The sequence below is a fragment of the Boleophthalmus pectinirostris genome, unplaced genomic scaffold (genome assembly GCF_026225935.1).
Source record: "Boleophthalmus pectinirostris isolate CB_2022bp ecotype Guang Dong unplaced genomic scaffold, ASM2622593v1 HiC_scaffold_18, whole genome shotgun sequence".
Taxonomy (NCBI): domain Eukaryota; kingdom Metazoa; phylum Chordata; class Actinopteri; order Gobiiformes; family Gobiidae; genus Boleophthalmus; species Boleophthalmus pectinirostris.
The window spans coordinates 15,612,153-15,626,071 of record NW_026571133.1 but is presented as its reverse complement, the minus strand read 5'-3'; the positions used below and the strand labels follow the sequence as shown (position 1 = coordinate 15,626,071).

Here is a 13,919-nt window from a genome sequence, read left to right as displayed (position 1 = left end):
TCCCACAACCCATCAGCAACTCATTACAACATTTCAAATCACTATTAAAAACTCACCTGTTCAAACTGGCATTGTCCCCATGATTTCCATCTCCTATTTTCACAGTTTCCATTTGTCTCCTGTTGTTTGTAAAGCATCTTTAAGTGTCCAAAAAAGTTCTGTACAAGTCTGATGTAGTATTATTAGGTGCTACATTACACAAAATTGACTCTTGTGAGTTTTTAGCCATGTTTTAAGGTGTTACCTTCTCAAAAACATACCCAGAGTTGTGTTTTGTTTCATTCACACATCTGAGTAACCCTTTATCATTAGTCTGTCAACATCTCCAAAGCTCAAATCTATTCCACCTTGTGATGTCCTTCAGGTTAACAGCTAACTAACCTTTACCTTTTGTTCAGTGGAGATTGGCAATTCCAGGTCTGAAAATATCCAAATGATTCTAGTGACGGTGTATGGAATTTAAAAGCACAGTGGAGCACTTCCTGTATTACCACATGACATCACAAAGTGTTTTCAGTTTGAGAGAAGAACTCAACGTTTGTGTATTAAACATGAGTGAAAGAAACAAAACACAACTCCAGGTATGTTTCTGACGAGGAAACAACATTATAACACAGATCAGAAAGTAGCGCAATATGGACCTTTTAAATAAATCGTAAGTAAATAAATAAATAAATAAATATTCATGTTGATACTAACCCTGATTGGAAAATGAATGTGCTAACAAGGCTAACAGCTAATAAACACAGCCATATCTGCATATACCGCCACTATTTTTGCCCCAGTGAGAACTTTGAGTCTTGTTGCTGCTGTTGTTTCTCCTGTTTCTTAGCCTTTCTTTCCGCACACTCCCTCAGCTCCTCAAATGCCCACCGGAGTTTGATTGAACAATGTAATTAGCTGTAATTAGCACTCATTAAAATGGTTAAAGATCCCCCTGTAGCGTGGGGCTGCAGGTGTGTGCCTCTGCCCTGGATTCAAAACACAATGGCTTCTACAGCTGGTCCCCCTATACCTGCCACCAATTATTCACGGCCATCAAATACCAAAATGGCGGCCGAATGTCAACAATAATAATAATTTAAGCCACAGACAGAAGTAATTTAGGGATGTGGTAAATAAAGTAACAAAAATGCCTTCAAAGGAGAGAGACAATAGAAGGAATAGGTGTTTTCTCTGCTGTCTACATGTTCAGTTTTGTACAAAAGTGATTGGCAGTTTAAGCACAAATAGAGTTACAAATTAAATGTCACTCTAATTTAGATGAACAAATATGCTGGACCCACAGTTTGACTACACAATTGAAGCTGTTTGGTTTTCTAAATAGCTCACAGCATTGGCGATAAATTAAGCAGCAGTGTCCTATTTGCTACAAGTAAATTTGATGCAAGATGATTGCAATATTGTTCTCATCTTGCCAGATCACGTAATCACAAATAAGCATAAAATGTAACCTACCTTTATATCTGCCTCACTGTAGCATTTTCACGTGTTGTTGCCAACAAAAAAGCTTTAAAAGTAGTGCATTTTTACTGTCTTAAAGCTACAATCCATAATAAGTTTATTTGATTGATTGATTTTTTTGTTTGTTTTTAACCAGTAACATGCTTATCTGTGCACTCCGGTCTCCTTCTATCAGGCCAGAGATGGCACACTATCAGCAGAAGCAGTAACATAGATAGCATCTAGTGGTGATATGTGAGAATACAACAGGGCTGGGTCAGTCAATCTAATTACAGATGGCAGCTTTAGAACTAAAAAAAAAGTAGTGCAGTGGTATTCCTCCTCATTTATGCATACCGAGCATCCTAATTATTCACCATGATGAGTTCATAAGCGCTTTTCACAACTTTCAGAGACCAGAGCAGAGGTTTATCATCACGGTTGCACAATAAAAAGCTTTATTTGATTCAGACACCACATAGTGGACATATTTTGACCTCAAGAGCTTCTTATAGAATATAGCTGTACTGGAGCAAAACGGATGTTACATGAAATACAAAAATTGTCAGGTACAGGCCCTTAAAGTTTGCATCAAATATTCACTCCAGAATTAACATTTGGGTTAGTGTGTTTATAAAATAGCAATAACTATAGCAATAAACAGGAGACAAAAGATCTCTGAATACCATGTTTATTTCTAATATAGTGATTCTTTATTAAATGTGGACCTGCACCATTCAAGTATACCCTTTATAGAAAACAAAAAAGAGCACCTACTATACCTCTGCCATTAAGCTAATTGAAGAATAAGGAGCCAATGTTTTTCCCTGAACAAAAACTGGCTTTAGTAAGATCACAACTCGGTTTTCTGAGGACATTATAAAAGGTATCAAAATTAAAGAGGCTGCACTTAAGCCAATTGAGAGTGTTTTCCCCCAAGACTTCATCTGAAAAGCAGCTCTCAGCGCACGCACGACTCAGCCCTCACTGCACACGACACCATTTTGCACTTTAGTCCAACCTGGGCCCCAGAAAGACCGAAAACAAGAAGGCAGGTGATTGCCACAGTCAGGAAAAACTCACTAAGGAGACTGCTGCTCAAGGGCTTGTTTCAGAGAGATGAAACATTTGCACTCTTGCTTTAATAACAATTGAAAATAAAACAATCAATTGGGATTGGTCAAAAGACCTCAAAATGTTGCCTAAGGAAGTCGAAACCCATAAACAGACATAAAAGGATCAGTACTCCACATGAATTCATTTTGGTGTTGGTAAAATCATATTTTATCAGGGTTTTAAACGAATATGAAGAGAATAGTGTGTTTGTGTGTGTGGTCAGGTATTCATCACACACTGAAAATCCATTTCACAGGAACCTTTTTCTTTGTGGTGTAAATCAATCAATATTAGCCATTAACATGGTTTAAAGTTAATATTTGTGTTACAGTACTGTTATGATTACGTCACAATTGGTTTGAATGAAGCTTCCATTTTCTAACTTTGTATTCTATTATGGTTTCAATATTTTAAAAACTGCACTGTTATTTACTGATTCCATGGAAACCAGAGTTACTGGTGTTTATCCGATTTTGATTTTTCTACTGAATTTATTAACTGCACAAAAAACTGAAACATTTCTGCCAACGCAAGTCTTGTTTTTTCCATAACATCTGAAAAAATGATAAGCGAAAAGGTCAAAAACAATGTCAAGACCACAGAGGCAATGGAGCTACAAGAGGTTGATTGATTGATTGATTGATTGCATTTATATAGCACCTTTCAAGATACCCAAAGCGCTTTACAGTTCATTATTCAGTCACAGCACACTCAGTGGTGGTAAGCTACTTTTGTAGCCACAGCTGCCCTGGGGCAGACTGATGGAAGCGAGGCAGCCAATCTGCGCCATCGGCCCCTCCGACCACCACTATCACTCATGTACACACCATTTTCATACAGAGGTCACCACTGATGAAGAAACCACCTTCACTGGAGCAAGATCAACTTAAAGAGGCTTCAGATACTGAACAAGAAGAGGCTAAAGAGGGACTGGACCTCTTTGGGATTGGTGAGATCAACTTTTCTATGTTTATGTTAAGGTTTAGGTTGGTTGGATGATTTCTTTTCAGTGGCATAGTAAGCTCAAACTGAAACAAAGATTTATGGTGATTTTTTTTTAAACAAAGATTTATGGTGCTTGTTTTCGTCATAAACTCAGAAAAATGTAGTTCTGTGTTTAAAGACACAAGAAAAAATAGCTGCTTGTTAATTATCTTTGCCCTTTTCATTGAGATATATTTTTGACCATTGAGTTACTGTTTACTGTAAGCTGTTGCTATAGTAACACGCTGTAAAATTGGTCACACCCTCGTTGCAGCTCAAGCTAAAACTATATTTAATAAACATTTTATCAATCCAGTAGTTTATGAGGCTGTCCCACATCTGTTGTGTTTACTTTTTTAAATTGTTTTGTCCAAATACATCTCTCTGTTCATCTCTTGGCACATCTGGTCAGTGATGTAAATGTTCTGATGTTTGATTCCATTTAATTTATTGTTATAAAGTTAGTGTGCTGCACAAAACATCATTCAAAGCTAAACAAAACAGGAACTAAAAAGGATACATATAAATTAAATGTAAAAAAAAAATAAATAAATAAATAAAAAATAAGGCATTTCTTTTCCATGGGATTTTGACTTTTTCTAAAAATATTTGTATTTGTTGACTACAGGTGACCAGGCTGAGCTGAAACAAGAAGAGAAACCTCCTCGTGAGTTTCTAGTTGAGCTGTCTCCACGTAAAACCACAGAATCTGACAAAGCAGAAGAAGAAGAGGAGTATGAGACAGAAGAGACAGACCCCTGCTCCAGAGTGAAGGAGGAGGAGGAGGAGGAGGAGGAGACAGAGGAGGAAAAGTTTAATGACGCAATCCAGGAACCTCCAAGTAGCTCTCTTTGGGAGTATATCCAAAGCTTTTTCCACTACAATTCTATGGACAGAGTTAACTTACTGAACTCATACTATGTGTCTAAATAAATAAATATCATATGCATAGTTATTTTCTTAAGCCCTTTGTGTACTATGCAAACATTTCATTGTTTAACTGAAAATATTTGTGTAAACTATGGTATAGAAATGCCCTACTACATCTTATTTGCCTGGGATCCAGAATACTCACTTCTCCAATACTTTACGAAGTTGTGAGTCTGGTCAGTGTTGAATCTCCCGGAGTTCAGATAGGTGTGATTGACATGTTGATTAGCCAATCAGGGACACACATGGTCCTTTCGTATTAAGGCAAATATGTCTGTTTACAAAGAAAAAAATATGACAGAGGACTGAAAAACATTGTGGCTTTCTGCAGAATTGAGATAGTTAATTTTGTTGAATATTATTGCCGACCATGTCTGACTCGAAGGGCAACAGAGGGAGTGGGGAGCAGACATGCCTCTGTATAAAAAATACAGAGAGATCATTTGGACTTACAAACATTATATGACAATCATTGGAAACAATAATAACAAAGGAGAACTGAATTAAAGAAGACATAATTTAATCTGGCAAAATCAAAATGACAAACTGCTCATGTCCTAACAGCAGCTCTCATTTACATAGTCATTACAAGTCCAGATGAATTGAGATTAGTTCTAACATTCCTCACTGAGTGACTCCAGACACATTGCATAAGATAATTTATGGCTTTCATGTTAAAGGCCATGCTCTGTCTGAGAGATAAATGCAACTGTCATTCACAAACCAATTACCGTCACAGATAACACAGGCTAATGTGCTCTTATACATACTATACTGAGCATCATCTTAAAAAAGCTATTTATAAAACCTTTTCATCAAGTTTGTCAAGAGCTACTGTAAGTCTAACATGGAAACAAACAGGTAGTGCCATCAGTTGTAGGTTAGATCCATAGAGAGACAAGCCTGCTGACTCTAGGAATGCATTTTTCAAGGTATTTTTGCACACCAAAATATATGGCACACAATGCACACTAGATCAGGTTAATGCTGTACTCTGAAACATTCCACACAAAGCAGTTATATCTACGTGGAGTCAAGCAGGGGAAAAGGGCAGAGAAAGTCAGAGAACAAAAAAGTTATGCATTATACTTTTAAATGCATGATGGCAAAGTGATCACACCATAATAAGATAATTCAATAAGTTGTGGTATCTTATATTATACTGAATCTATTCTATTTTCATATATGTTTACACAGTATGACCTTAAATCACCACTTCATTGCATAATACTTAGCTTTTTCTATCTTGGTAACAGATATAGCACATTTGCTTCTGTAACCTTCACCAGCAACTGTAATATCAGTCTAATTTGGAATGATCTCAACTACTGTGCAGCAACTTCTGTGACATTTGCCTCTTAATCCAACCAGTGAAATCTAAGTTATTAAAAAGACCAGAACACTTTCCTCACATCGGAATACAGCTCTTCAACTTTTTACTCCAGGTAACACCACAGGACGTTAATCTAAAATGTCTAAATATTAATTTTCCCAAAACATCCAGCACAAATCTACAACACTCAGAGACCAAAAACAGGCCTAATCAATATGCAGTGGTGGAAGAAGTACTGAACTTTGTTACTCAAGTAAAAGTACAGATAGAGCAAAGAAATATTCAAGTAAAAGTATCACATGAAAAAATATACTTATGTAAAAGTATTAAAGTACCCATTTAAAAATATACCTAAAGAGTAAAAAGTAAAAGTATTTCGCCCAGAGTTTGAGATCTAATAAAGCTTCAAATGTAGTGACTTGAATATAGATTTGTGCAGAATTTTGTTTAACAGAAACAAATAAATCATAAATTTTTTTACAATTTTTTAAATTTTGTAAATTTTTGTTTATTCAAACTACAGATGTGTTAGAAAAAATAACCCCCTCAAGCTTTTCAGCAGGTCTCAGACTATAATAAAAATACTGTTGTTTTTCAGTCCTGTTCAAATATGTAGTAGAGTAGAAAGTACAAATATAGTAATGAAGTAAAAAGTTAAAAGTATTCTCTGTTGCTGATACAGATACCTGTGAGCACCAAGCCAATTTACCAGTTTGATTTGTGGAGAGGTGAGCCTTCCCTAAAATCCATATTTTTCATTATATTGTTTTATTGTAAATAAATACTGCCATACTGTTGTAAATTGAAGGGAAAGCAACCTCCCTATCATATCCCCATAGACACATGATGGAAATGTTTCTAGTGTACCTTTAAATACAGTGCTTTACTACTTTTACTTCACTTCATTGCACCACTGAATGTGTGTACAGTATAATGTATTTCAATTACTGCTCTTATGGAAGCTAAACACTAAATAGCTTCTATGAGCCAAATACAACATATTGGAGGAACAGCAGAAATGATTTGTAACAGATGAACCACCTGATGTTACTTGTGGAAATGTCAAGCTCCCCAGACTAAGAATATCAGTTTCTGCATGGTGCTAACACACCATTCAAATTTCTGAAGCATACAACCTTCAATTTATAGTCCCAGGAGAAATAATTTTGCAATAGTTTTTTAAAAAAATAATCCAACCTCAATTCCAACTAATCAATAAATTCAAATTGCAGGTTTAGAATAAGTAATGAAATTCAGTAACTTCATAAATGAATTATTTATGTGACCTTTTAGTGGAGTGTCATCAGCTTTTCTCCCTGGAGATTTCATAGTTTTGCCAGGAATTCCACAATAACGTATATATATAGAGACAAGGAGATGACGCCATCATGACTAGGTACGGATCAGATCAATGAAGAGGCAACACCTGTCACAATAAGAATACAAGTTTTACATGTATTTTTGTTAGCAATAAAACCACATGTAACTGGATAACTGCAAGAGAAATACATCTAATACCATACTGTGGAGCATTCCAGGCAAAGCAATGGCATCTTCATGGAGATGAGTAGGAGGACCCTCTACTATAAAGGTTACATAAATGCTCACTTTAAAGTTTTTTTTTATTTTATTTATTTTATTTATTTATTTATTTTAACTGTATGATGGTATGAAAGTATGTGCTGCAAAGCTGAGCTGACTCACTCACCCCAAAGACTTCTCTAAGCGGCTGCCGAGAGACCCCACCACTTCTCCCAGAGTGCAGTGCGCCTGACCCAGGAAGTCCTGTGAAGAGGAAATAAGAAAATAAGTCACTAAAAAGACCAAAAAATACACCTGCCAAACACAGTCACAGGTTATCACTGATTTAGAATTTTTCTTCCATTAAAGCCCAAACCAAGACTGCTAAACCTATCCATAAATGCAATACAAATATGAACATAAACCATACATTAAAGGTACATTATGTAACTTTTTTATGGACAGTACACCACGTGCTTGTCTCCATGGAGATGTTATGGCTATGGATGGATGGATGGATATTGCTTGAATGTTCCACAGTTTGTCATTAAACTTGTATATTTCCATGGAGACAAGCACTAGGACAAGTTACAGACTGGATCTGCAGAGAGGCAACCCCAACAATAAAACCACCTGCATTGAAGAAAGATCAATAGTTTTAATGCTAATAACTCCAGGTAGAAAGCAGGTGGTGGACTCGTCCCGTCAACAGAAAAGTACAGAAAAGTAACATAGTGTATTTTTAACTAAATAAACGTAAAGTTGATAGTTAAGATTACAGTAACATTTAGTGGACAGAATTTTGTAACTAGAAAGGTGCTGCTAGTCCAGTGAATGCTCTTGTACACTAAATAAAAACACAAGCTGGCCTTGAATCTATTGCCACAACAAAAATGAATAAATATGCATATCCATGAGCCTATGGTGTAACACTCCCCAGACCATATTTCATGTTTCCCATTGATAATTGGTTTTGGCAGAGGAGGATTGAGTCTTCCTCCCACAGCCCAACACCTGCTGCACTCGGATCCCTTTCCACTTCGCGGCTAAATTAAATTGCCATCTTTGCCGACCATATGATGCAACAGAATACACAGAGAACACACAAAGGGGAGCAACAAGGTAAAAGGCATTTTTCAAAGTGCTTTCAAAAACAAGAAATGCCATCGCTCAAGGATATAACATTTTCAAATTAGCACTGGGTAGCTGAATTCATTTTAATCTGAAAAAAATCTACAGATTATAACAATCAACCAAGAATTTTCTGATTAACATATTTAAAGTTAAACTGGCTTGTTTTTATGAACATAAACTCTCAAGGTGACCATAGGTCACAAGCAGCTGAAATTAGTTTCTTCCATAGGGTCGCTGGGCGCTCCCTTAGAGGTAGGGTGAGGAGCTCTGTTACTCAAGAGGAGCTTAGAGTAAAGCCACTGCTCCTCCACATCGAGTGAAGTCAGCTGAGGTGGATTGGGCCTGTGTTCTGGATGCCTTCTGGACGCCTCCCTGGAGAGGTTTTCCAGGCACGCCCCATGGGAGGAGGCTCCGGGGAAGACCCAGGACACGTTGGAGCGACTGTGTCTCTGGGCTGACCTGGGAACGCCTTGGGATCCCCCCAGAAGAGCTGAGGGAAGTGTGAATGGAAAGGAAAGTCTGAGCCTCCCTTCTCAGACTGCTGCCTTTGCAACCCGACCCCGGATAAAGCTGAAAAAAATTGGATTGATGGAACTCTAGAGGTTTCAGTATAATCCTTCAGTTGCCCAGGTAGGATCGTAGCAGTGCCACACTTTTGGCCAGAGGTGAAAAAGTTGCTTGGATGAGTAGTGAAGCATCTTTACTCTAAAATCTTTTGGCGAACTGACACAATTGATTTTTTCACATATATAAACTGTCAAGAGTACAATAGGATTCATTGTTTGACTAGTCCTTAATAAAATAATACAAAATAATTGTTAATTCCAGTTCTTATTAGAAGAATAAACACTTAAACTCCTTTGCTGTAAAAACAACCATTACATAATATTATATTTGTTTATGTTTATGGAGGCATTAAAAATCCAAAGTCATTTTTGGAAAGCAAAAACTATATTCAAGCAACCCGATTCTGTGGCTTATATTTGTACAGTATTGAGAGACACCACCACACGGTTTGCTTTTATTCTGTTTTTAAGTGCTCTACAGCCCTTCATCCTCTTTGGCTAAAATCTGTGCTGACAGAGTTTTGTTTACAAATACTGACATGACTCGTCTAGCCTAAAACAATGAGTCACAGCTCTCAGCCTTTTAACGGAGGCCTCTTTACTGACATGAAATGAGGGTAATTGATTCTTTTTTGTCTGATGTCTTCATTGAACTTTCTGAAAATAGTTATTTCAGACTATACAACAGATCTCACTACTGGAATGTACAACTTTATTCTGCCTCAAGTGGTCATTCAAGGTACTGCTTAACTTTGCCGTTTCTTATGAGGGAGTTGGTGCTGGAAAATTACTGATCTCCTAGCAACTGATATTACCAATAAGGGCATATGAAGCTAGCTAAAAATACATATCAAGATAAAGGTGTTGCATGATTCAGATGTTTTGTAACTTGGGACTCTGTCAACTTTGGAGTTCTGTCAACTCCTTATAATGCAACTGTAAACATTGTATAACTGAGATACAGTGGCAGAATAATCTTAAAGGGCCCATACGATGCTGTTTTTGCAATCTATGTTATAATGTTGTTTCCTCATCAAAACATACCTGAAGTAGTGTTTTGTTTCATTCGCACATGTTTAACACACAAACCCAACATATCTAGCTTTTAGTTCTTCTCTCAAACTGAAAACAAACAAAGTGCTCCACAGTGCTTTTAAACTCCATACACCTTCAAAAGAATAATTTGGATAATTTCAACCCTTGAATTGCCAATCTCTATTGAACTAAAGGTAAAAGACAGTTGTTAACTTGAAAACTAGAGCTTCATGACATCACAATAATAAAAAATAATAATAATAATAAAAAATTTAAAAAAGTGTGAAACAAAACACAACAATTGTTTTGATGATGTAACTACACTCTAACCTCACTAAAACGTCACAAAAGTCAATTTTGTGTGATATAAGACCTTTAAACCTACAAATATTTCTTCATAATGTACATGTCAGCTTCACTTATTAATCTTACTCTTTACTTCTGAATGAGATGATCTAAATAAGGGCAGCTTGGTGCAGAAAGGACAGAAATAGTCTACAAGGGAGACCCAGTTTTGGAAAACAATCTATTAATGTAGTATTGAATTACATTTGCAATATGTTTTCAAATCAAGATTAAGTTTGCAATGCACTTTTTAGACTAGCCCAGTATGAGGGAAGACTAAAAACATGTTTGTAAATGCCAAAACTACAGATTTAACCTTTTTTTGTTATAGAAGAAAAGACATTATACTTGGTTTAATTGTGATTATTGTGCAGCCCAACCACAAAGTTAAAGTGCTCAGTGTGGGAATGGCATCAATGCATATAGGAATAAACAGAAGAGACTAGACTGAAAATTAGAGAGCAAAGATATTTTAACTTTTTTATGCCACAAATATCAGCCATAAATCTCCAGCACAGCCCAGTATTTTGTTTTGACAGACCTGTACTGTATATACATAAAACTTTATTTAAACACTTCAGTGCAAAAATATAACTGAACAAAACATTACTACAAAACTCTATTATAGGTTTTTGGTTAAAAGAATTGTGGTGGGTGAGTTTTTAGTAAATATAAAATACATAACTTGAGGACAATATTCAAAATTAGCCCTACATATCAGACACAAAATATCAGCAGACGTTGGTTTCTCTGGATTCTAAACAATCGATATCAGCCATGAAAAAAAGCATACCAGTCAATCTCTGCTGAAAATGTTTACAAACATACAGTATACAGAGGAAGGCTAGAGAATATATGAATAAATCTGAAGTGAGAGCTACCAGAAAGAAGGTGGCCTAGGAGATAAGACCAAAGAGTTTTATGTAGTGAGAGGAAAGGAGCCTTCCAAAATATACACTACGATATTGACAGTACATGTAACAAAACCATCAAATATGATATATATGTTTTTGTGTCTCCTCTCTCCTCTGGGCCTCCTCTGATTTTCTTCTGGTCCCAGGTGCAGCCACAGCCCTCCATTCCCCTGACGACACACGACTAATGCATTTGCTTTTGGCTCCACCCATGAGACACAGCCCCCAGTCTACACGTCTGTCTCCGGCATGAAGGCTATTGATTTTAAGAAAGAAGAGGTGGTACTGGAGTGAGGGAAAAGCAGAGATGAAGAGGAAATGAAGTGCGAGAACTCTAGTTTTCCTGCTGAATGGGACTAAAAAGGTGATAAATGAAAGGTTTGCTTCTGTAAAACAGGTTTACTCTGAATTATGTTATTATTTGTTGCATGGATGTAGAAATATTCTGCTCCTCTCTAATTTATTCTGAGTGCTGATAAATGTGTCAAAATGAAGTGGGATATGCTAGTTACTAATTACTCATAACTGGTGACGTAACTGACTAAACATGCCAACATTTGAAACAGTAAAGAAAAACATAATTATGTAGTATTTTACATTGATTATAATTTAAGTGATTACACCCAAAGTAATCAAAAAACTGTCAAACTGAACTTAAATCAGGCCTATCTATGCCCATATTCTCAGTTAAACTTTTAACACATTATTTATCATGTTATTGTGTCCCTTAAGGGCTACCATACTTTAACATAGAATAAAAATAACTAATCTAAGTATTAGTAATAACATGGTGTATTAAATGTGACTGAAGTAACAGTTTTGACTCTGATACCCTGCTAAAAGGAAGTCATATAGATGGATTTCTGTGTGATGTCACACACAAGCTGCGCACACGGCAAAAGATACACACACAGAGACACAGACAGACACACAGATACACACACAGCGACACAGACAGATACACAGACAGAGACACACACAGCGACACAGACAGAGACACAAACAGACACAGACAGATACACAGACAGAGACACAGACAGAGACACACACAGACACACAGACAGAGACACACACAGAGACACACACAGAGACACAGACAGAGACACACACAGAGACACAGACAGAGACACATACAGAGACACACACAGAGACACACACAGAGACACAGACAGAGGCACAGACAGAGACACACACAGAGACACACACAGACACACACAGAGACACACACAGAGACACACACAGCGACACACACAGAGACACAGACAGAGACACACACAGAGACACAGACAGAGACACAGACAGAGACACACACAGAGACACACACAGAGACACAGACAGAGGCACAGACAGAGACACACACAGAGACACACACAGAGACACACACAGCGACACACACAGATACACACACAGAGACACAGACAGATGCACAGACGTATACACAGATAGAGACACACACAGATACACACACAGAGACACAGACAGAGACACACACAGAGACACAGACAGAGACACAGACAGCGACACACACAGAGACACACACAGATACACACACAGAGACACACACAGAGACACAGACAGATCCACAGACAGATACACAGATAGAGACACACACAGAGACACACACAGATACACAGACAGAGACACAGACAGCGACACACAAAGAGACACACACAGATACACACACAGAGACACACACAGAGACACAGACAGAGACAAACACAGAGACACAGACAGAGACACAAACAGAGACACACACAGAGACACAGACAGAGACACACACAGAGACACAGACAGAGACACACACAGAGACACAGACAGCAGCATTCCCCACGTTACAATGAGAAGCTGTTGTATTGTTAACAGCACAAACAGAAGTGAGAATGGTTTATGGATCATGCAACTGGAGCCCATTGTTGAAGATCAACTTACTTAGGTAGTTGGCACGGTCTGAACTATTCATGGTTTCTGTGTAATCTGTTGCAGTGTTAGCCTTCCTAAACTTGGCAATTTGGCCTCTTGTACTGTGTACAGTAGTCATAGAGCATTTATGCTAGTACAGTACAGTATCCAGTTATGACAGGTCATACTTTAAGTTGTCGTAAATATTTTAGCTACTTCACCTTAAGTTCTTGTTCATAAGATGACAAACAAGGTCAATAAATCATACTACTGCATTACAATTTTCACAAATATGTTAGACATGATGTCAGCATCCTATAAAGTGTTAAACACTCAGATATCTGATTCGTTTTGCACTTTTCTGTGCACACATTTGATAATTCTGTTGATTAACTGACTGATCTGAGCTAGGTAGCGTAGGCTCTTTAGGTCAAGACGCTATAATGATGCAAATGAAAAGCAGAGAAAAAAAGCAAATGTACAGACATGAAAAGCAGACGTAATTTTGTTAAACTTTTATATCAGTCGATAAATTTAATATCATAACTTTCAAACATGACAGAGCAGTCCAAGTGAATAAACAACAAAGATAGTAGCCTACCTGCAAGCTACATAATATAATGTTATTATGACAACATATTAAACAATTAAAATCTAAACACATGATATGTTATTCTAAAGGCTGTCAGCAAGAGTACA

At 37.1% G+C, this 13,919-nt stretch overlaps 1 protein-coding gene across 1 annotated transcript in view; it reads right to left on the bottom strand.

The window, feature by feature from the left end:
• LOC110161610 (copine-8) overlaps positions 1-13,919 on the bottom strand; it is a 131,559-nt gene that overhangs the window by 67,436 nt on the left and 50,204 nt on the right. The window contains exon 6 of the mRNA XM_055153678.1: positions 7,515-7,591. Within this exon, the coding sequence (XP_055009653.1) occupies positions 7,515-7,591 (77 nt within the window). The remainder of the gene's footprint in view (positions 1-7,514; positions 7,592-13,919) is intronic.